At 35.7% G+C, this 24,810-nt stretch overlaps 1 protein-coding gene across 4 annotated transcripts in view; it reads left to right on the forward strand.

Moving 5' to 3' along the window:
- USP32 (ubiquitin specific peptidase 32) overlaps window positions 1-24,810 on the forward strand; it is a 76,464-nt gene that overhangs the window by 45,906 nt on the left and 5,748 nt on the right. Inside the window, exons 11-32 of one of the 4 annotated variants that reach the window (XM_084493585.1) lie at window positions 1,943-2,004; window positions 2,123-2,225; window positions 4,140-4,332; window positions 5,478-5,653; window positions 6,416-6,556; window positions 9,205-9,364; window positions 11,679-11,833; window positions 12,547-12,628; window positions 13,468-13,542; window positions 14,135-14,273; window positions 14,526-14,631; window positions 15,251-15,424; window positions 16,004-16,178; window positions 16,859-17,010; window positions 17,748-17,859; window positions 18,420-18,631; window positions 20,061-20,245; window positions 21,404-21,490; window positions 22,000-22,120; window positions 22,800-22,991; window positions 23,598-23,892; window positions 24,226-24,659. In XM_084493585.1, the coding sequence (XP_084349711.1) occupies window positions 1,943-2,004; window positions 2,123-2,225; window positions 4,140-4,332; window positions 5,478-5,653; window positions 6,416-6,556; window positions 9,205-9,364; window positions 11,679-11,833; window positions 12,547-12,628; window positions 13,468-13,542; window positions 14,135-14,273; window positions 14,526-14,631; window positions 15,251-15,424; window positions 16,004-16,178; window positions 16,859-17,010; window positions 17,748-17,859; window positions 18,420-18,631; window positions 20,061-20,245; window positions 21,404-21,490; window positions 22,000-22,120; window positions 22,800-22,991; window positions 23,598-23,892; window positions 24,226-24,659 (3,531 nt within the window). The remainder of the gene's footprint in view (window positions 1-1,942; window positions 2,005-2,122; window positions 2,226-4,139; window positions 4,333-5,477; window positions 5,654-6,415; window positions 6,557-9,204; window positions 9,365-11,678; window positions 11,834-12,546; window positions 12,629-13,467; window positions 13,543-14,134; window positions 14,274-14,525; window positions 14,632-15,250; window positions 15,425-16,003; window positions 16,179-16,858; window positions 17,011-17,747; window positions 17,860-18,419; window positions 18,632-20,060; window positions 20,246-21,403; window positions 21,491-21,999; window positions 22,121-22,799; window positions 22,992-23,597; window positions 23,893-24,225; window positions 24,660-24,810) is intronic. The other 3 variants (XM_084493586.1, XM_084493587.1, XM_084493588.1) reach the window with 3 other exon arrangements.

Consider the following 24,810-nt stretch of genomic DNA (forward strand, 5'->3'; position numbering starts at 1 on the left):
TTTACCCTATTAGTATTCACTTCAGCCCACTTTTTTATCAGGAGGTTTACCAGGAAAGTGTTTCATCAGAAAGAGGCTGTGATTTATTTATTTATTTTAAGTTAATACTGAATAGTACACTACTGATTCTCCAGTGTATAGCCCTAGAATACTTTTAAAATCATATTTGGAACTATACTTTTCATAGAACTTCTGGCTGAGTGAGAGCATTCTGTGGCCACACCACAGCTGGAAAGAATAAAATCAGAAAGTTCTGCTTTTTTTTTTTTTTTTTTCTCTGATAGCATCAGCTTTTGCTTACACTGCAACCTTCTCCAGAATGGCTGTCTTTTCGAAATATCTAAAATCAACTATCCTACCACAACTTAAAGCTGGTTAACTGACAAATAGGTATGCGATGTCAGGGGTAGAGTGAGCAAACCTTTAATGCATTTACATGATGATTTGTTGCAATTTTTGTTACACATTTCTTGTTGCAGTTTGCATTTACAGTATTTTTTCTTCTGTCAGTTGCCACATTTTCTTTTTAGACATTGTAGGTTTCATTTATTGTTACTTCCTTTGATACCTTTATCACACAAGGCACCCTCATCTCATGCTGCAGGCTGAAGAGCATACTCGCACGGGACAGCCTGCCATTGATTTGTCTGGGCATTTATTTGAACTGTCATGAGCTTCTGTGTCTCATCTGCAGACAGAAAAGCTAAGTAGTCTGAGTGGAGTGCCTTGGAAAGCTTTTCAACAAATTGGTTTGTTTGCAGCAGGGGGAGTTTATATGAAGAATCTGATATTAGCCCAGTGTAACATGACTTAAAAGGAAACATCAGAGCCAGCTGTGTTGTGTGTGCTGGAAAATCTGTTGCTTCCCAGCAGCTAATGGCCTTTGTTTTATTCAAAATGAGAAATGGTCTCTCACACTGTAATATAAATTTAAATAAGATATCACACCAGTCATTAGAAAGCTCCAGCTGAGATGCAAATTGGTAGCCTCAAAAGAGATGTAAGGGAAAGACGATAAATCATGTTATGAGTAGCAACCAATTTGACAAATGTCTTGGAGATGAGACAGCTGACCCTCCTCCCTGCCCTGGGAAACAAAGACCCCTGCAGCCTGCGTCCCTGCGCTCTTGGCTCCCTGCTGCACGCCCTGCGGCTGGGAGCTGCTGGGGAAAACCAGCCACACACGGGGCTGCAGCCAAGGCAGGGGCAGCTCCTCTAGGAAGAGGGGAGGAAAATATTGTCTGGGACTGCTGTCCTGCACTCAGAGTGAAAGCCCGCCCAAATGGGGAGCTGGCTTAGAGGGTGGTGCCTTTTTCTTCACGTATTTTTTTAAGAAAGAAAAGAGCAAAGAAAACGATTGTTAGAGAGCAGCTTTTACCAAATTTTCCATGGTGACACATTGGTTGGACTGCTATAAGCTTCTCCCGTGGTCTCTTCATGTGCTAGTTTTCCTTTCAGTCCCTTTTGCAACCACTTCTTTCCATTTTTCCCCTTTCAGTGTTTACCTTCAGCTTATCCTTTTCCACCATCTTGCATTCTCTTAGTTTTTCCTTTCCTCTGCCCAGTACATAAATGTGTCTTAACCTTTTGTATATCCAGTCCTTGTCTGTTACTGTGATCTTTCATACTGTGTGCCTTTCTTCAGACATGAAAGTAATGAAAATTCATTTTGTAATCACATTAATTTGCCTTGGAGTATTTGATATTCTCTGCGTCTTTGTTTAACAATGGAAACGGGTTGTGAATCTCAAAGCTCCAAATGTTTCTGTTTAGTGATTTGTTTGATTATAGCTTATCTTGCTACATAGCTAAAAAAAAAAAAAAAAAAAAAAAAAAAAGAATTTTCTGAAAAGTCCCATTAAAGTTATTCTTTTCTTTCATTTATCTAATGCTTGTTTCACACTGGTGCAACTCTTAATAAAAATTGCCTTTCTTTTTCCAGGTGTGTCATATAGTTTTGGGGCTACGACCTGCCACTCCAGAAGAAGAAGGACAGATTATTAGGTGCGTTTTTTGCTCTGAATCCTTAACAGGTGATTCAGAATCACCTTTTAATATTTTCAAAAGAAGGATTGTAACTTCCCTTTTTCAACTAATCCTTCATGTTGTTCACTGTTTGCAGAGGCTGGTTAGAAAGAGAAAGCAGATACGGCCTTCAGCCAGGGCACAACTGGTTTCTTATTGCAATGCCATGGTGGCACCAGTGGAAGGAATATGTCAAATATGTAAGTACAATAGCAATGTATACTTGAATAAGGGAATTCTTGGTATGTATAAATGTGTTCATGAAAAAAGAGTGGAAGAGAATTGTTTTGCTGAGTCATTGTGTCACAGTGAACTTTTCACTATAATTTCATTGAACTGTCACCTTTCTGTTTTGTTTCAGCATTCCTGATTGTCAAAACATGTTTGAAGTAAAAACGTACTCTCCCAATAGTACTTCCCTAAAGTATTTTTTCCTGTTTGATAACAAAACTACTTGTTTTGGTTTTGACTTTGCACTTTAGGGCCATGGCATGGTTCCTGTGCCACAAATGCATAATGTTTTTTGGACAGGCAAAGGAGGGTATTGATATAATCTGACTTGCAGGCAATGATGAAAGTAGTCCAATACCTGATAATGATCAAAGGAGTCCTGCTAAAACCTTACGTTACATGGTGCTCTTTAAGACCTTCCAACTAAAATATTCAAGTTAAAACTTCTATGTGAATTTTATGTCCATGCCAAGGAAAGCATGCTTAATAAAATTGATTTAAGATTGAGATTAATACTCTTTGCAGGTGACGCAACCAAGAATGTTAGAATATAAACTATTTCTTAGAAGAGGTTTATGTAGTTATAAGGTGTCACATAAGTATTTGATTAAAAAAAAATCAAATAACTAAAAAGGTTTAGAAATTGCAATGTATGCGTTAAATAATATAATTACAGTTATTCTTTGTGTACAATTAGTTGGACAAATGATGGCTTAAATGACTGAAATAGTAGGCAATTTGATTCTTGTTATACTAGGAGTACTCAGATGTGCATGTGACTTCATACCTACTACTTTGTGTAATAGCAAAATGCCATTAGTCACTCTGTCTGCCTCTTGAGCAAAGAGAGCACTCAGAATTTTCATGGAACTGTATAAATGATTACTGGTATTAAAATGCCAGTCTTATTATTCCAATTTTAGTCTTATTTTTATACTTCTAGCCTTACTGCACAGCTTTGTTAGTTGACAAGATGCTGTGTTTAATGATGTGATAAATAGGGGACAGTATAAAATGGCGAATGCCCCTTTTTCCACTGTTGTTACAATGGTGTCCGTTGCATGGGCGTTATTTGTTTCCCTCTAAAGTTCAGTTAATCCCATTTTTCTTCTTCTCTCATTTATTGAAGCTTCTTGTTGTGACTAGTATGCTAAATTGGATAGGATTCTTCTTACATTTTTTCTGTACTGGGCAGGCAAGTTTTGCTTATAGGGGACACAAATTTCATTCTCCACCTTTGTTTTTGCCAAAGTGTGAGCCAGATTGCTTGCACAATGCTGCTTCTCCAAAGGAATAAAATAAGAACTCTTTTACATCCTGCATAGCACAGGAAACCTTTAATCATGGTAATCCCAATTAGTAATAAATCTGTTAATAACAAGATAATTGTGGTCTGTAGTTTCATCAGTTTATATTTCTCATCCTCTTCTGATACTAAGGTGTTTCTGTGACTGATCAAAACAGAAAATCAGGGAAAACTAAATTGATGCAGGTTTGAGAGAAGAAGGTGTTTTGCTCTTCTGCATGCTGCTCTTGTTTAACCATACAAAATTCAACAGGGACCAATCTTCAAATATTTATAGCCTGTTATAATAGTTATCTAAAATGGTTCCCTTTTTATGTATCTAGGTAGGGAAAGTAATTCTGATCTTTCACCATTTTTATGTTGTGCAGAAGAGTATTCCACTGCTTTAACAATTTTAATAGTTTTTTCTCTGACAAGTTTTCATCTGTAGATGTAGAAAGTTGTGTGTTTTTTTTTTCCTGTGAAGCTCATGATATGTGAAAGTGGTTACGCAAATTTTGGTAATGGGTTTGGTTGTTGTTGTGAAGTCTTTGATACTAGCTTACAAATAACTTTTCTACTTGCCTACCAATTCTAGGATGCAAACCCTGTTGTGATAGAGCCTTCATCTGTCTTGAGTGGAGGTAAGAATTCACTCATAGCTGCTGCAGCCAATACTTCAGAACAGGGAGAAGACAAAATGGGAGGTCTTAATTACTTCAGTGCAACAGAAGAAAAGTTTTCAGATAATATTTCTACTGCATCAGAAGCCTCAGAGACTACTAGCAGCAGTAAGCATAACATCTTATTTCCTTGGAGGTTTAATGTAGAACAAGTTTTGAGAAACTACATGCTGCATGGATTCCTCCAGACAAAAAGATAACAAAGGTTAGGTTGCAGAAGTGTCCTACGTGTGGATGTCAATGGATTGCTAGGAATTTTTAGCCTCTTGTATAGAAACAATAGGCAGTTGCATTTACACAGCAATTCATCTTTTGTCCTATGAGCAGTTTCCAGAATTATTTTCAAGATAATTTTTTCATTTAACTTATGTTCTGAGTGATATTTTTCTCCTATTTACATTAAGTTATTTCTGGCTTATTTCTAGTTGGTATTGTATGTCTTGCAATGAGATTTCTTCTCATCTTCACAGTAAATGAGGTAAAAAAAAAAAAAAAAATAGGCAAAACAATCTAATTTTACAGCGCATGTCATTTATTGAGCTTGTATAGATTCTTGGAGCCACCTTTGTGAAAGAAAAAGAGATTTTAGTGATGATTTTCAATCAGTTCTTGTGAGAATTTGAGATGTCTCTCTTTTTTTTTTTCCCTTATAAGACAGCTGAATATCACACCTGGTGTTTTCAGATCTGTCTTACCATGACCCTTTTGAGGGTGAGGAATAGGAGAAGGATCAGGAAGGGAGACAAGTTTTAGATTAAAGGTTCTTTATTTTTTTTTCTTTAACTTGAAATTTAGATTTATCGTCTGAATAACTATATAGAGCGTGTTCTATAAGAAAAAAAGCCTTCTTAAGGAGAAAAAGTAAAAATAAAGCATTATTGCTTATGTTTTCAATTTCGTATATGATATTTTCAAGTTTGATATTCAAACATCTAGAAAACAAGCAAATGCCAAAAACATTTGCTCACGCAAACCTAGTTAGGCTGTTTTGAAACCAGCATTTATGTAAGTATCTGCTTTGCTAAGTAGAATTCATATAGCCAGTTTTTCACCTTTTCTGAGAGCGCTAGTGTATTTGTTACTCCATAATTAGGAAGAGTTGCATATTTTACTGAAGTATGAAGGATAGGAGACTGCTTCAATGGCCTTTAAAAAAATGTAAAAAAGGATATCACAGTTTAACTGATCCATTAATGTTGTGTGGGTGGAGTCACTAACTGAAACAGAGATTTTTTTTTCACATTCTGCCACAGATGCTCTTTACCCTGGCACACCAGGGACTGATGTATGTTTCGCTAGGCAGCATAATACTTCAGACAACAATAACCAGTGTTTCCTTGGAACCAATGGGAATTCTTTGCTACAACTTAATCCTCAGAAACCAGGAGCTATTGATAACCAACCCCTTGTAACACAAGAACCAGTGAAGGTAAATACACCTGACTCAGGCAAATATAGGAAAAGTATGTTTTAACATACTTTTATCACAGCTTTTTGTGTGTTTCTTTTTTTCAGCTAGTGGCTTAATTCTAAATTTAAACTCTTTGTTATAGAAGAAATTTCATTTTTAATTCTTAAGAGGAAAAAAATGTGATATTCTTATGAGGGTACCTATTGAGTGTTTGGTTAGAAGAGAAATATTTAAACTGTTCTTAAATAGCTTCACAAAACTTGCAATTAAAGAAGGCTGTTATAAATACAACTTTAAACATTAACTATAAAATGCTTTTATGATTTATAACTTCGTTGATTTCAATTTAAATATAATAGTTTATTCCTATTGCATGGAAACAGAAAATAGGTAACTAAATTGAAAAAGTTTTTTCTGTATTCATGCAAACAAAACATAAATCACAGATCAGCACTATACTCTATGAGTATAGATTGTATTTTTCTATGCTATACTTGAAGCTGTTGGAGTAGGTGACACAAAAGAAAAACATAATATGGCTTTTATAATGGACAGTCTTTTAGAGAAACGGTAAATAGTGAAACATTACCATTAGTTATTGTATTATTGTATTAGTTATAGTATTGAATTTACAAACTGTGTTATGAAAAGCAGTTGCTAATTACAATTTAAAAGTGCTTTAATAATTAAAAAGGGTTCTGTGTTCATGAACTAAAATTGTTGTAGCTGTACACTATTTTTTGCACTTGAGTTTTGACAAAATCCTTTTTTGTGTAAAAGGCTGCATCATTAACAATGGAGGGTGGAAGATTAAAGCGATCACCGCAATTGATTGAAGGGAAGGACTACATAATGGTACCGGAGCCCGTTTGGAGAGCACTTTACCATTGGTATGGAGCAAATCTGTCCTTGCCCAGGCCGGTAAGTTGTGAGTATAGGCACTGTTTTCTTGCCATAAAAACTTAAATACATTTAACCTACTAGATAATATTTCAACTATTTTGCAAGGAAAAATAGAAAAAACAAACAAACAAACAACAAAAAAAAAAAAACAACACCACAACAGTAAAGTTAAAACTGGGACACCTGTTGCTTTGAAATGGCATTTCTTATCTCAATTTCATGAAAATGGGGAGAAGGGAACAAAGGCTGTCCTTCAGTCACAGTACTATAGAAAACACAATATACATGACTTGGTGGAGTTCTAGAAGAATAGATACCAATATGAGCCCAATAAAGAAAGCAGTCAAGGACTATTCTTTGTTGAAATGATTGCCTACGAGCACTACCAATTGTTATTTTGAGATCATACATTTAAAATAAGTAGTTCTTTTGTATCATTATTTTTCTAGTATTCTGATAATTGCTCTTTTTTTTTTTTTAAGAGTAAATAAAAATCCTGCTGCTGAGGCAAGCAATGATCATTCTTTTTCTTCAGCACAAACTCAGTAACACTCCTCCAAATTTATGGAATACTCATTTACTCATTTGCCAGCAAATAATTCATATGTAGTGAATTAATACATTTATTGTATTTTTACAGTAAGCAGAAAAACCAACGAATTGCAGTAACATTGTGAAATAGATTTACAATTAACATAAGTATATTCATTGTGTAATAAAAAATGTATTTCCAAATTGGTAATGTTGAGGTTTTATATCAACAATTATTTAATTGCCTGTAGTCACTTAGAACCTTACAAAGAAACTGACTATTTAGTGAAAGCCTATGAAAGTTAAGGTGACATTTGTACTTGTTTGTATAAAAGTTTTCTTAAAAACCTTTGAAAACTTGAGTTTTTGTAACTAATACTAGTATTTTCTATATTAAGGTTGTAATATTCGTAATTAAAGATTAATTTGGGGCACAATGCTGAATTTAATTTTTGAATGTGTGAAAGTGTTCTATGTTAAATGGAATTGACTAAGTGGACTAATAATTACTCTGCGTTATCCCAATGAGATACTTTTTGGTTGCAGTTAAAACAATATTTCTGAAAGAGAAGCACTAATTATATGGAAACAGTGTTAAATCATATAATTTGCTCACAGCTTATTGGGCTATCTCTGTTTCTTTGTATGTATTATTGCAAAATGATTAACCGGTCATAATCATGTGGAACCAAAGCAGGCATGCATTGAGTTATTAATATTCAACGTGTCAAAAAGTAGACTGATCTTAAAGCTAAGAAAATTATAGTAATTTGCTCACAAGTAGAGGCATTGGTTAATATACAGGACTGGCTGTATTTAAAATACTCTTAATAAGGTGTGAAGCATTTTTAAGCCTGCTAGATGAAAATGTTTATATAAGGCAGGCCTCATTTTAAAATGTTTTGATTCCAAACAGATTTTAAGTTATGTTTTTCTTGATTTTTTTTTTGGTATTAGTTTTGTGTTTCGTGTTAGAAATGGGAGAGAATTTGCTGTATGATTTTTGATGATTTGATCTGTTAGCCATAGTATTGACAAGGATTTTACAGTGAAAAATCACTGGCTTCTGCTACCCTCCTCCCACACGTTCTCCATGGAAACAAACACCTTTCATGATCCAGAAAGGGCACATCACTTTATGCACAGCGCAAACTAATGTGCTTAAGATTTTTACGATAGTGCCATTAGAAACAAGACTTCTATTCAGAATGGAACAAAAATGAGTTTAGATATCTTGTCTGTAAAAATGTCAATAGTGGATGTATAAACTTCAGCTTTTCGGTTCATAATTAAAGAATATTTTGAGATGCAGTTATCTGAACTCTTGAATTTATGGAGGGAACTGGGTTACATGTGGCCATGTATATGGGGAGTGCAGGCTCCTGCCTGCAGCAGGGACCATCAGGGAGCTTCTTTCCAGAAGATGTTTCTGTTGTAGCTGAAGTTTAATACCATGACACTTCAGTGCATTATGTTGCTTCTCACAGCTTAAGCTGAGTGTTTTCTTCTGATTGTCATTTTCACAAAAATAGTTGTCCTGTTACTTATGTACATCGGCATCGGGCAGATCTAGGTAGCAAAATCTTTGTAGGAATGTTGACTGGAAAGCCACAAGTCACGTTCCAGGGAACTTTCAGCTATTTCTGTTGGTGTATCAAAATGCAAAGTAAGTGTTAATATATCCCTAAAATATGAAGTTGTGAATTCAGTACTATAGTTCAAAAAGAACAAATGTCTTAATGTAGAGATTATTTTTAACAGTTGTGAACCTTTTGTGTTGAAGTACAGACTGAGTGGAGTTAATGAGGTTCATTGTAAATTCAAGTATATTTCAGGAATGGTAAGAATGTTCTTTCCATAGTATTGTACAGGAAACTATGCTTCCACTACATAAGGTGTTTGCTTTTGCTAGTCTGAAACTAATAAGCTTCCAAAAGTACTTAGAAATCAGTAAATTTTTATCGCTGTGGATGTTTGCCTAATACCCCGTAAGAAGTTCAGAGGATTTCTTGTCTCCTAGTAAAACATAATTATTTTCTATCCCTCCACTTTAATCATTACTTCCTGTTCCTAATAGGATTTCCTACGTGTTTGGAACAGGAGTCTCTGAACTGTGTTTTAAATGTCTTTACTAGGTGATCAAAAACAGCAAAACAAATGTGCCTGAACTAGAGTTATTTCCTCGCTATCTGCTCTTTCTGAGACAGCAGCCTGCCACTCGAACACAGCAGTCAAACATCTGGGTGAATATGGGTATGATGAGCCTGAGAATGTTTCCTCAGCATTTACCTAGAGGTAACTTAAGAATGCAGCAAGAATACAAGCGCGCAGTTTCTAAGAAAGCGAGACCCACAGCTGTAGAAGCGAGCTTGCTGCCACTGTGCTTGCACACCAGCTAATCAACTGTAAGGCACAATCAGCGTTTGGTAAAAATTTCAAGGCTTTCCTTCTATCTCCTTTTGAAAGGAAGAGGCTTGAGGGACCGTTTCCAGTGCAGTCAGTTAAGTTGTGTAGTTACTGCAAATAGATCGGTGAATTGAAAGTGAGAAATGAGCACTGCATGAAATACAGAGCTAAGATCTGGTAATTCCCTCTGGCAGTTAATTATGTAGCCAGGGTACATGCACCTGTGCATTGGGGTGTGTTTCTGATAGTATATAATAAAGTAAATCATTATTCAGCCAACTGGTTCTGAGTTACTCAGGCAGCTAGACTTTAATGCCCCAAATTATTTAGTACCCTTTAAAAAGGGGCTTAGTTAATGGAATATGAAGACAATTGCTTGATACAGTTTGGAAAGACATTCAAAAGAAAGTAAACATCCCACTAAAATACCGTAATTGTGGTGTTAATGCTCACCAAAAGATTGTCCAAGTAATAAGCTATAAGAATAATCTTTATCTTGTAGCTTTGCGTGTCTCTGCTGGCAAGTGTTACAGGGATTTATTTTCAGTAATTGGTTTGTGTGTGTCGTTACATACGTGGTTTATACAAAAGGTCTGAAGAAATACATGATTTCCACATATTATGTGCAGTTGGATACACACAAATTGGGCATGCACAGTAACATATATCCAGAAGTGGGCTCACCTGACTACTGAAAACTAAATCCTTCTGCCTTATTACTGTTGGTGTATGTTTAAAAATCTCATGCAGATGCTCAATTTTTCACTGCTTTGATAGAATCTCAAACTTAACCTGTAAATGGTGGCTGCCTGTTTGATCAAGTTCCGCTACAGAAACTGCCTGCTACCAAATTCATTTTTTGTATTGACCTAAAAAAATAGAAATTGTTTTGTTTGGACTTCCTAAAAGACTGAAAGTCAAAGAGAGGGAACTTTCTGACATGACAAATTTGATCTTGATTTGCAATTATTTTGCTCTTCACTAATTCATTTGCCCAATCAATTATTAATCTTTTTGAGTTTTCAAATGTGCTTTCTTGCTGTAATCTTACGACTAATCCTCTGATCCTTAATCTCAGAAAATGCTTTTTTGTGTTCCTTTAAAAAATAAATAAATTAGTATTTTGCCTCGTAGCCTGAAACAGAACTGATGCTTTGCTGACTTACAATTACAGTATAGTTTTACTCTCTTGTCAAATTGCATGTATAACTGCATCTTTTCATACGGTACTACTTCATTGTACTCTTTTAATGATGAAAATAGAACAATGCCAAATCTGTAATTATTTAAGTAAAGCAATTGCCCAGCCAGGCTCTATAACACAAGCTTCTTATTAATACGCTACGGACCTGGCTTTGTAGGAGTGGGGAACTTCCTTCCCCTCCCTTAGGTTAAACTAAAGAAGCTCAGAAAATAAAACAAATTTGGTCTCATCTGTTTCAAACTGCACTTTTTTAAATGTTTTGTTTAAAGGTGAGCTCGTTTTATAGAAAACAGCAACAATCTTGACTGATGGAATTTATTTGTGTTCCAAAGATGAGATTGTTTAGGAATGCTGGTGAAAATCATAGGCATCTTCATAGAACATGATTTGAGGCTCTTAGTTACAAAGAGTACTTTTATTGTCAAACTGCCAGGCTGATTTCATCTTCGCAGGTCAGAGTTCATCCCACGGAAGAGCTGGAGCAAAGTCATGCTACTCCCAAGAGTAGTCAGCCTGATTTTTATTGTATTTTAACCTTCTATTTAACTGACAGTTTGCTCTCAAAAGAAAATATCCGTGACATTTTTTAAGCCCTTTATTTTGAAAATTACTATTGTCTTTGATACTTTGTCTTTAAGAGGAAAAAAAAAAATAGAGTAGTCCAGACATTTAAAAATTTCTTTTCAATTATTTCCTGTGAGAATCTTAATGGAGCGGTTTTCTAATAGGGTTGGGTAATAAGGGAGATGAGTCTATTGTCTTTGCAATAGCAAGTTTGTTCTGTGCCGATGCGAGACATCCCCGAGTGTTGGTAACAGCTAGCTTTCATTTCATTACTTTATCCGAAAACAAAAGCAGAACTGTGTACTTCTTTTTCACCAAAAAATCAACAACTTAGAGTCCGCGTAGTGTGTAAGTTGTTATTTACCTGGGTTTTATTTCAGTGTGCATTGGGTATATATGTTATCTCTTGCTCTTTTCTTATGGTTGCGAATCCAGGGAATGTACCTTCACCAAATGCTCCTTTAAAGAGAGTCTTGGCTTACACTGGCTGCTTTAGTCGAATGCAGACGATTAAAGAGATACACGAATACCTCTCTCAGAGGCTACGTATAAAAGAAGAAGATATGCGCCTCTGGTTATACAACAGCGAGGTAAATGTCAGTCTTTTTAGTTTTTAACAGCTTTTGAATATTGTATATCATATTCTTTTGTAGATACTATTAAACACATGCACAGAAAAAAAAATAGCATAAGTTTTCTTTGAGATTTAACCACCCAGGTTGGAAAACTTGGGCCAAAATGTGTAAAGGTTTTACTCATGCCATTTTTTAATTTTTGTGTGCTCCAAGCAGTGAAATTTAGGTTTTTGCGTCATTAGCCTGATAAACATCAATTTATCCTGTGATATGTTTATAAAATGGCAGTTGGCTTACTGAATAATACTCTTGCTATAGAGTTTAATAGAAACTGGTTTAGATCAAAGTAAAAATCTGTGCTTTCATTGGCCTGCATGATGCTGTAGGCTTCTGTTGACACAGCCAGCAGCCATTCAGGATCTCTTCACACGTGTATGTGAAGAAATCAAATGAGCAAGCAGAATGTATTCCTCCAAACCCTGAAGTGTGTATAGTTTTGTCATGCTAAAGGAATGCCATGTAAAACTACAGCACTGAAATAAATCCTTGTGGAGATCAGTGAACTGCTGTATTTAATTAATTTTGCTTAATTAATTAGGGAACTAGTACTCTTATTTATGTGAAAAAAATATTAATACTATTTTAATTTCATTGCTTTGAGATTAAAACATCCTTAGAGAATTTTCGATCTAGAAGTAATAACTATATGAAGTATTTTTCTCCTGCAGAACTATCTTACTTTGCTCGATGATGAAGATCACAGATTGGAGTACCTTAAAATCCAAGATGAGCAGCATTTAGTAATAGAAGGTATAAAAAGAGCATGTAAAGTTGTTTACACACTAAGAGCAAATAGTTTTTTTATGAGTCTATATATTCTTAATAGACTGTGTAAGTACATAGTTGTGAAATTGTCCAAACTGCTATACGAATACGTTAGCCTAGTGCCCAAATATTTAATCTTTGGAAATATTTTGGGAAGGAATAGTATGTGTACATTTCTGTCTGTTTATACTGAGAAAAATATAGGAAGAAGTACCAAAGCTACAAATAATGTACTATATCTATAGTAGTAACTAGAACACCAGAGATAAAGCAAAACCTGTGTGATGCACCTGATGCTTTTTGTTGTGTTCCCTCCCCCCCCCCCCCCGATTTTACAAGAATGCATTCATACAAAGCAAACGATGAAGAAAACTGCACGTTGCAGTCCATACCAGCTTCATTTCTAAGAATTTCATTCATTATAAGCTGCTTTTATTTTCTCATCTGGAAAGAACCTAACACATTTGGACTTGGCTGCTTGACTGACTGTCCTCATGGTGAAAATGCCTTAGAATCAATCAATACCTTTCTTTTTTCAATTTCTGTTGCATCTTATCCTTCTGCCATGTAACACCGTGCCTGGCAGAGTAGTTTCAGTCACAAATGAATCAGGCCTTTGCTGGAGGTGCATGGATCAGCTGACTTTTTAACTAGCTTGACCTGACTTCTTGTCTACTCTTATTTCGAGAAACAAAAGTGTGCCTACTGAAAATAATTTTACGATCTAAATTTAAATATTTGCAAATTTTACTTAAGTCTCTTTAGCTGTATAAGTTCTCTGGAATAAGTAGTAAACAAAAATCTTATACCATGTCTCTTTCTAGTTCGAAACAAAGACATGAGCTGGCCTGAAGAGATGTCTTTTATAGCAAACAGCAGTAAAATAGACAGACATAAAGGTAAGTACTTGAGGTATGGTGAGAAGAGAAATCCAAGAGTGTGTATTATGTTGAAAGTCTTTTTAATCAAATTGCTGTTAACATTGGAAGAGGTCTTTTATGCCTTTGCGGCTTTGCTAGTTCTTTCTGTTTTATTAACATAGCTGCTAAAAAGTGTGAGGATTGGATGTATAGATAGATGAATATTCAGATGCAGCAGTAGCAAATTCTGGATTCAGTGTTTGTTATATTTTTTATTTTTATTTTGTTTTAAAGTGAGGAATAGTTAAGATTTTAACAAATGACTCCAGAAGTTGCAGTACCATAATTATTTAGCTGACAGTCGTTCGTCTGGCTTGTACTGATATTCATGGTGGATGGAATCCAACAAAATACTCAATTACCTCAATTTCTGTTGACTTGAGTTGAGAGAGCAGATATTTTGAACAGCCTGATCCTCTGTAGCATCTGTGCTAGTTGTAGTCTAAGTGGGAGCATGTTAAATTGTTATGGTTGCAGTGAAAAGGTCACATTCTCAGCTTCACTGATATACCATTCCTCACTAATTTTTCACATCTGCAGAAGTGACATAGTTATGTTTCCTTCTTCTCAGTTCCTACTGAAAAGGGTGCAACTGGATTAAGCAATCTGGGTAACACATGTTTCATGAACTCCAGTATCCAGTGTGTCAGTAATACACAACCTCTGACACGGTATTTCATCTCAGGAAGACATCTTTATGAACTTAACAGGTAATCTGTTTGAGACCTTTGGCATTTAGATATCGTAGCTGATTTAAGATCAGTTTCAACTTTCAGAAGTAGACAATATGAATAAATTCTTTAAAGTTTAGTATTATCAACTATCAGCTATACAACAGGTACTAGCTTGGATACGTGAAACTATAAACTCTTTTGTTTCTGGAAGAGGTGAAACAGTTCAGCATGAAGCCTTTGTGCTTCCTTGTTTAAAACTCATGGTATTAATTACTTCATAAATTCTAGGACAAATCCAATAGGAATGAAAGGACACATGGCCAAGTGCTATGGGGATTTGGTTCAGGAGTTGTGGAGTGGGACTCAGAAGAATATAGCACCATTAAAGTTACGGGTAAGTGCAATGCGTGTTATTTAAAGGTAGAAAGCAAGAATTTCTTTGAATAGTGGAAATCTTTTAATGCAATTTTTCCTGATGTTAGCTGTATTGGTTCTGGGACTCAGACTGCTATCTCCCTAGAGGAGGAGAAGGAAACATGGACACACATTCTGTGTGTTAGAAGTTGGCTGTGAAACCACAAGCATGTGCTAGGAAGACAGTCATCATGTGCATTGCTCCAAACTAGTCACAGAATTTAATCTTTCAGGAAAGGGCTGTGTCAGGACAAAATGCCCATGTGGAGGAGGTCGGGGTGTGTGCGTCCTGGTGGTCAGGACTTGAACAGCTTTCTGTTGAATGTAATCATGGTTCAGCAGGTGTAAGCTCAAAAGAGTTAACTGATATGAATCAGAGGTTGTGGCGTAAGATGTGGATTTTTATAGCCCTTGTTAGGAACAGAAGATAATGCATTTACCTATAAATGATCTTTTGTTCTGAAAGCATAGGGAGTTGTCTCTAACTCTTGGCAATTACATTTCTGCTTGTTGACAGCGTGCATCTTCTCTTCAATATTTTGATTTATTTTTACAGCTTTTGTCATGTAACGTTAAGTAACTTTCTGTCCTTTTTGTAGTGGACAATAGCGAAATATGCTCCAAGGTTTAATGGCTTTCAACAGCAAGACTCACAGGAGCTTCTAGCTTTTCTTTTGGATGGTCTTCATGAGGATTTGAATAGAGTTCATGATAAACCATATGTTGAACTGAAAGATAGTGATGGTCGACCAGACTGGGAAGTAGCAGCTGAGGTATGGGGTAAAGCTTTTATTGTTGTTGTTTTGGATTTTTGTTTGTTGGTTTGGTTTGTTTGTTTCTGTTTCCCCCTCATAACACCAAGTTGCTAGAAATTACTTTGTTTCTCAGGAAATCCGAAGTTATTGTTGAGCAAGTATGTGACAATACTCTTGCAGGAATGGACCATCTTTTGAAACTTGTTAGATCTATGATTTAAGGAGTCAGTTTCATCATTGATCTGAAAATGAGCTTGTTTAAATATTATGATAAATGTATAAAGATAAAATCTTTCAATCATTTTGAATGATTCAGAGTAATGAATATCAAAAATTTTTCAAGGTAATGATCCTTTCAGAAGTACTTGAAATGATGTCATACCTTGATTATTGTGTTAAGGAAAATAAGTTTTCTTTATTCTTGTTGAAACTAAATACTTACTCTTTATTATAAATCAGTAAGACACATCTGTGGAAAAGTATTTGAGTTCCATAGGTTGACAAAACTTGCTGGTCTTCCAACACATCCTCTTTCCTGTAGTTCAAGCAAGTAGCCCAGTTTCTAACTTTGTGTTGTTTTCCTGCAATTTGTTTTAGGCCTGGGAAAACCATCTGAGAAGAAACAGATCCATTGTCGTAGATTTATTTCATGGGCAGCTGAAGTCACAAGTAAAGTGTAAAACGTGTGGACATATAAGTGTTAGATTTGACCCTTTCAATTTTTTATCCTTGCCTTTGCCAATGGATAGCTACATGCACCTAGAAATTACAGGTGAGTGATGGTATTTGTTGTAGCACACACAAGTTTATAGGGAGTTAAAAACTGCATATAGAACAGATTTTCAAGGAACAGCTCTAAAACATCCAAATTCTGTGTCAATATTTGTACTTTAAAAATAGTAGCATTATTTTAATGTAAAAGAAATAAGAATTTTCATTGGTTAAACTAAAATAAAAGCTTTAAAAACAGAGCATACATGGTCCATACATTTCCTATCCTGACTAAAAAACTTAAAACAGAAACATGTAAAATTGAGGTTTTGAGAACTTCACTTCTATTCACTGAAAATCTGTGTTGTGGACGTTGTCCTAAAACTGTGTAGGGTGAAAAAGAGAGTGGACAAACAAAAATACTTCACAGTTTGTGAACTACACTATGAGCACCCAATATATTGTTGGAAAACAGGCAAAAGGAAAAATGATAAAAAGCTAAAGAAAATTTGAATCCATTTTCTACTGTCGGTGCAGCAAGGGATTTTCTGACATTTGTCTGCAGATCTTGAAAATTGCCTGATGATAAAATATATATATATATATATAAAATTAAAAAATATAAAAATCAGATTTGAGTGGGAAAAAAATACTTTCTAATAAGTAAGTAGGTGTAATGTGTTATTCTCATTGAATCTTTCCTGGTTTGCTGACCAGTGTGCTTCTTTTTCCCCTTTAAAGTAATCAAATTGGATGGTACTACACCTGTTCGATACGGCCTGAGATTGAACATGGATGAAAAGTATACGGGTTTGAAAAAACAGTTAAGTGAACTCTGTGGGCTGAAACCAGAACAGATACTCCTTGCAGAAGTCCATAGCTCCAATATAAAGGTAAAAAGAAAAAAAAAAAAAAAAAGCTGTAAAATACTTCTCACATTTCTGATTATTCTTTGACATATCTGCAGTGTCTTCATGCTTTTTGACATTAAGCTTTGCTCACAAGAAATGTGAAGTAATTTAACTGAACGTGTGATTAAAAAAGTGAGCTTGGTTTTATCTCTATATGAACTTTATTTAATTCATGTTTCACTTTTAAGCTGTAATTTGGCTTACTTCAAATAGGTTTAAAACCAAGTAAACTGAGCCAAAATAATTCAACTGTAAATAAAATGAAAAATGATGTGGAAGCTCACAGAAGTTGAATTGATTAATAATGATATTTAACGAAAACATGAGAAAATCATCTTGAGGTAATAAATCTCAAGGTAGAGTGCTATGATGAGCTTTAAACACCGTCAAGAGGTTGGAGACATAAATGATACCTGGCTTAGTTCTGTATACTGGCTATGTATGTGTTTACATCTGTATTTTTGTTTGCTGTTATTGAATAGGATTTAAGCTAGGGGCTTACAGTGTAGAACCAGTAATGCCTCTCAGGTCTTGCTGTGGCGGTCTGCAAAGTCTTGTGCTTGTTGGCTCTCCTTTATCAAGAAAGGAGTAAAAAAGCAGATGGGAAGGGAGAGATGATCTGATAGGCGTACTGCTTTTTCAAAAGAACAAAGCATATAAGGAGTTGCAGATAAAAGCATGTACATATCTGACTAACTTTTTCCCTGTTTGCAATGAAGAACTTTCCTCAAGACAACCAGAAAGTCCGGTTATCAGTGAGTGGGTTTTTGTGTGCATTTGAAATACCCATTCCAGGATCACCTACATCAGCATCAAGTCCTGTGCAGACAGGTAAAAGAACACTTTTTTTCCTGTTCACTTAAAACGTACAGTGCTTGGGTACTGCAGAAATTCAGGAGAAAAACCTTACTACTAAATACAACTGAAAAAGTCAGGCGTAAAGAAAAGCCAGATAAGTCCAAGTTTGATGCACAGAGAAGCTGTGAGCAGTCTCAGTGCCTGCTGGTGCCCTGTGATTCATTTTAGGGTTGTGCCCAGGGCAGTAGTCTAAAGATCACAGTATACTCATTTTAGTTAGAAACATGCAAAATATTTTCTTGCTTGTGGATTGGCTGTAAAGTAGGATGTATAAATATGGGAAGTATGGTGTTCAGTTTTGGCTTCTGTTTTGTTGTCTGTTTTCACGTATGGATCATAAACACCTCTATTATTCCTTGTTCTTGCATACTCTGATTTTTCAAAGTTTTAGGCAAATAAAAGATTATGTATTGGTCTGAAGGAGAGTAGCAGATATTTCATGAAATGCATTGAACAGAGTGGAAGGCACGAAGAACTTGTGATAAATTATAGATGCTGTAGATAAAAGTGAGAATGTAATTTTCTGTCTACAGATACCTCGACTGGATCATCAACTAACGGAGCACCCAACATAATGATGAATGGGGACCTTCCCAAACCAACCCTGATTCCCAACGGAATGCCAAATACTGTAGTGCCATGTGGAACAGAGCGGAACCTTGCCAACTGGACTCTGAACGGTCACGTGCCCTTGATTTCTGACAGTCCGTGTACAGGGTATATAATTGCGGTCCATAGAAAAATGGTTCGTGGATTTTGCATTTGTTATAAATTATTCGCATAACGCTGAGAAAGTCAGTGAGGGTATTTTTTATGTCCATATGATAAATTAAGCTGTATTTCTTATGAGGGAACATGAATATGTTTCACTATTATGTATGCACCAAGTTATACGGACACACAGCTCATGTAGATTTAAATTATAGTGTCTAACGTTGGTATATTTTTCTTTCCTTAGTATTGGCATGCTTCCCAGTCCTTTAATGCTGAGATGCATGCTTGGGCACTCACTAGCTCCCTGATTAAATGTTCCAGGATTCTTTGAGCAGAAAAAAAAAATCTAATTAGAGGAACTACTTGAAATGCGTTTCTTCCCCAGCCTGTGGAACAGCATCATTTCTTACACAGAACCAGAGTAAAGATAGATAGTACATTAGTGGATCGTTCTGTTAGCATGAACTGCTCTTCATAAAAGCACCTGTAGTTGTGTTGCACTCTAAATGTCAACGTTGAGTGACTGAACACCTCAAATAGCCATGTGTTCAGTGTGCACTGTCTCCTGACTTCAGACTCTGCTGACATTTAGAACCTAGGGGATGTGGGCTGGGAGGCTCTTTAAGTTCCCTCTTCACTGGGTGTTGGTATGAGGCTGCTTTGCTTTATTCTCTCATATCGTGGCCATTAACCACCTCTATCATTGCCATCTTGATTCAAGTTCGGTAGAATTTCATATGTGATCGGTACAATACTTGTGGGCTGTTACAGTCTGCTAGTTCTACAGCTCACAGTAGGAGTTGTGTGGAAGCAATTCCAGCAATCCGTGCTTGTCATTGTCAAAAAGCTTATTGATGGAAAGGCTCATTTGTAATAAACTTTTGCAAGGCAGTATTGGTTTACTGTACCTAAGTGTCATTCAGTCACTGTGTTAAATCTTACTTATAAATGAGAGATGTAGCACAAGACCAATTTGTCTGCTTGGAGTAAGTTGTGTACAAGTCTGCAGTGCCTCCTTAAATGTGAAGGTTTTCCTTCTGGAGAGAATGTAAGCTTGCCAAGCATAGAGGTCATTTGGGGACAGGTAGTAACATCACTAGGTGCCTTTCTGCAATACAACATTACCATTTGGTGGGAAAAGTAAGAAATATCCATCATGAAATACAAAAAATTGAACATGGTTGAAATAGATTTATGCTGATATGGTCTAGGGCTTAAACAACATTGCTGTGATATCAGAAAATACAAAAAGAAAGTTTTCAGGTAGTTTCAAATCAGTTATCAAACTTTACTGCTTTTTATATCAAAAAAATGTTGAAATAAAATACTTTGAATAGAATTAATTTTTGTTTTAATTGTTGAAACCTAGAATATAAACCAAGGTCAGCATCCGAGTAATTATGGTAATGTGAATTAATTCATACTTGCATCTGAGTCATTCTTTTATTTCACACTCGCAGATGCGGACAGAACTGTATTTTCTTTCATCTCAGAAGAATCGCCCCAGCCTCTTTGGAATGCCACTGATTGTTCCTTGTACAGTTCATACACGGAAAAAAGACCTGTATGATGCAGTATGGATCCAGGTTTCCAGGCTGGCTAGCCCTCTCCCACCTCAGGAAGCTAGTAATCATGCACAAGACTGGTGAGTTTGGCAGGCCAACCGTTGATTTGAACTACATAATACAATAGCTTAGACTTGTTTACAGAATTTTAAAAGTACTCATTACTTCATTGATTTTAACTTTTCATAATAGCTCTATTGAATGGAGATATGCTTTTAAATGTCAACAATTTTAGGAACAATTTTGTGCGGTTTTTCCTCAAATGCTTTCTGTCTGCAGATTCAATCTAGTGGGTTCTTTTTCTAAGAAGTGACTTTAGAGTCCTAAAATTTTATAATGACAATAATTAAAAATACCTTTTAATGCCTTTTAGTATAGTTAAATATAGTATTCCTTCCAGGTGCGCTTAAAGATAGGTTTTACCCAAATTAATTGGCTCATTCTCATGCATTGATTGATAACTCATTATATCCGTCAAATGGAAAAATAATTGAACAGTCTGTCCTATGATAACATTTCATGTATTTAACAATGAATTACTACATTGTTCATTCATCAGTATGCCAGGGAATTTTGACAATTATTAGTAGCTGTGAGCGTGACTCTAGACTAACTGATTTTATGTAGTCAATTTAAACCAGCGAGCCTGTGTCCAAGTTAACTGGGCTAGAAAAGAGATACAGGGTAGGATGTTGTCCTGTTTCTTTCAAAATCAGTGAGTGCATTACTGTTCATTTTCTGTAATTGCCACTGCATGTGGCAATTTTTTGAACGCCTTCAGAAGGCATGAGGCAAGGGTCAGATACTATACGTGTTTCCATTATTTTAGTTTTCAGAAGGTTATATGAAAAAGTTCATTTCCAAAGCAGGAGGAACTGCAGTTGTTTAATGGATTTCCATTTCTATTCCTCTGCAGTCATATTAGTGTGCTAATAAAATGAAGTAGTACTGATGGTAGTATGAAAATGTGTGACTGTGCCTGCTAAAGCTTTAAATATCCTTTTTTTTTTTTTAATAGCTCAGTGGTGATCCTGATGAGTAGACTTAAAGCTAATGCTATGATATGTGTACTTGGAATTTAGGTGACATAAAGGCAGGTCTTATTTCAATATCTTATGCTTAATATTCATTATCATTTGGATTTTTTAGGTGTTTTAGCAAACAGAGTGAAGGAAGGTGAAAATTAATTGGCAGTCTGAATGAATACCTGTTTCATGTTGTGTTTTCTTCTGTTTCAGTGATGATAGCATGGGATATCAGTATCCATTCACTCTAAGAGTAGTTCAGAAGGATGGAAATTCTTGTGCTTGGTGTCCATGGTACAGGTAAATTGTCCTTTTTAGATTTAAGGAAAGGAATCACTTCAGCAGAAATGTAATTTATGGTAATGGGTTTTTGATACGTTTCAGACTTCAGAGGTAATATCAATAAGGATCTAGAATCTAATTTAACCAAAACCCTCACATGGCAGACTTTCACTGCAGAATAGCTTTTATGACTTGGAGAGCTGAAAGCCCCGCTGACAGAAACCTTAAATTAGGAGATAGACAGGAGATTATCAAAAAAACTCTTAACCCCTTACAATTTTCTGTGTGCATATGTGCCTACATGCAGGCACGTACATGTACATATTTGGATGATTTGTGGGGATTTCATACAAAACTAAACATTTTTAGATGTAGGTCATCTCTCCTCACTAGTTTCTCTGCCATTTGGAGAGTAAGAACTAAAGTGGACCCTAAGAGTGCGCTTGGAATTTTTCCAAAGCGTGAAGTAAGGTAAAGCCAAAAAGGGTTTGGACAGTTCACTTACTGCATCTAACTTTTTGTCTTAGATTTTGCCGTGGCTGTAAAATTGAGTGCACAGAGGACAGAGCTTCTGTTGGTAACGCTTACATTGCTGTAGACTGGGATCCAACAGCACTCCATCTACGCTACCAGACATCACAGGAACGGGTAAAATTGCTACACAAACCCTTCATTGTTTGTTAATAGTTCTGGAGTACAACCTTTTTCACTAAGACTAAATTACGAAGGCACTCCTTTTTCTTTTTCATTAGGCATTTGATTCTTACTGTATCAATTTTCTGTTAAACTAAAAGCAGTAATCGTAGAACAGTATATTCTGTGAATAAATTAGTTTCTTAATGTTACACCTCTTACGTAGCGATAATGTGCATGGGAAGCTTTTAAAAAGCCACAGCAGTGTATTTATTGCCCGTTGTGTTGGTTCTAGCCACAATATTTTACAAAATATGTTAATTTGATAGATTTTCTAAGGATGCCAGTGCCATAAACAGTTATCCATATGAGTAAATCCATTTGATTCATTGAGTCTACAAAACAGATCTAAAGGTAAATACATGGCCGAGTTCAACTGGAATAGCTATTCAGATTTACGAGCAGAATCTATAACCTTGTGCTTCATGGATGATTCTGTAAACAAAACCCAAGAATAAGGACTGCGTTATTTGTATGTCTCCCTCTTCATAACTGAAAAAAATCTGCTAAAACTTAGTGCATTTAGCTTAATCCTAAATATAACTATATGATGTTATTTGTACAATACTGTGAACAGTCTTCCTCTGAGCAGTTTGTATGTTTCCAAGTCAGAAACAGTTCTATCTCACTTCAGATTGTAGAAGAACATGAAAGTGTTGAACAAAGCCGACGAGCTCAAGCAGAGCCCATCAATCTGGATAGCTGTCTTCGAGCCTTCACCAGTGAGGAAGAACTGGGGGAGGATGAGATGTACTACTGTTCCAAATGCAAGACCCATTGCCTGGCTACAAAAAAACTAGATCTTTGGAGGCTTCCTCCTATTTTGGTATGATATTGTTTTGACTCCTCTACAGCAGCAGAATCAAGCTGCATTGGTTACAAATTCGAATTGCTAACTACCTCTTCGTGTTCTGAATAAGATTTGCTTTTGTTCACAGTCTCAGGAGGGGCATTGACTTAGTTCACATCATGCATTTCTGTACTGCAAGAAAATAGCAAACCTCAAAAGCTTTTTTTTTTTTTTTTTTTTTTTTTTTTTTATCTTTTTAGCTAATACAGCAAAAGAGGCATTTTGCATTCGGTTTTGTCTGTTCTGACAGAGTTCACACTTTGGCAGTGTTTCTGGCAATGTGATCTTTTGTCTAGTTGTGTAACACCTGCTGTTGTTGGGTTTGAAACTTGGTAGGTTATTCAGAACACTACAATATGGATCACTGAAGTGAAGCAAACTTTTCCATCATTTCCCCATGAAAACATTAGTTTCATATTTTACCAGCTTGATCCTACAATCCAAATTGTCACATACGATGTGGTTACTCCTTTTATTAATATGTGATAAAATGTGTATGCTTCAGGAAAAAAAATATTTTAACAGTTAAATCTACTCACTGTGATATAATTCTTTATTTTTCTCTAACATGTTTGTCTTTAGATCATTCACCTGAAAAGATTTCAGTTTGTAAATGGCCGCTGGATAAAATCTCAGAAAATTGTTAAGTTTCCCCGAGAAAATTTTGACCCAAGTGCCTTTTTGGTACAAAGGGATCCAAGTCATTTTCAAAGAAAGCAGTTAACTCCTCAACTTGATGACCTTCCTGAACCACGGACCCCTCTCCAAGGGGAGTCTAAAAAAGTAGATCTGCAGATTACTTACACAGCAGAAGGAGATGCACTGAACAGAAGTCCATCGTCCCTTAACACTACTAATGTCTTGAATAATATCAAAGGTAGGTAATAATTAGGGAAGATTCCAGTAAATGCTGCTACTTGGGGAAAAAAAAAAATTAGTTTTATGACTTTTTTTGTTTGCTTGTTTGCCAAAGCTCTGCACTTACTCTGAAATGATCATTTCTGTTGTTGTTTGCTCTGGAAAGCTTAGTGAAACTCCACCACTTAAAAAAGCAATAATAATTAAAAAATTAGCGACAACAAATATTGGGACTGTCTACTTCAGGGTAGTGGTCTGGATTAAGACTGAGGAATTTTCAACAAAAATTTTTAATAAAAATTCTAGACCATGTATTTACTTACCTTAATAGTCCACATATTTTCTATTCTAGCATCTCCATCTTTGGGGAGGAAAAGTGGAACCAGCTGTCCTTCAAGTAAAAACAGTAGCCCAAATAGTAGCCCAAGGACTTTAGGAAGAGGCAAAGGGCGTTTGCGGCTACCACAACTGGGTAAAAACAAACTATCGAGTAGCAAAGAAAATTTGGATGCAAGTAAAGAGAATGGTACTGACCAGGAACAGAAATTTACTTCTGATCGAAGTGATGCTCTTACCAGAGGGCAGATTTTGGGTGGTAGCCAGAGTGAACTGTATACTGCTCAGGACAATGAGATGACTCTAGCCAATGGATATATTTGTGAACAGAATGCATATAGTAATGGCAGTATCAACGGTCAAATTGATAACCACAGCGAGGATGATATTACAGATGACCAAAGAGAAGACGTTTGTGTTAACCCTATTTACAATCTATATGCAATTTCGGTAAGTTGGCTTTTTATGCGAGTAAACTATCTTTGTGTGGCATTAATTTGACTAAATTTTTTTATTGTTTACATTAAAAAAGTAGAGATTTATCAAAAAAAAAAAAGAACAAAGTAGAGCCACTGTCAGCAAAGTCAATTTAGTATAAAAC

Source organism: Aythya ferina, assembly GCF_964211825.1.
Source record: "Aythya ferina genome assembly, chromosome: 19".
Classification (NCBI taxonomy): Eukaryota; Metazoa; Chordata; class Aves; order Anseriformes; family Anatidae; genus Aythya; species Aythya ferina.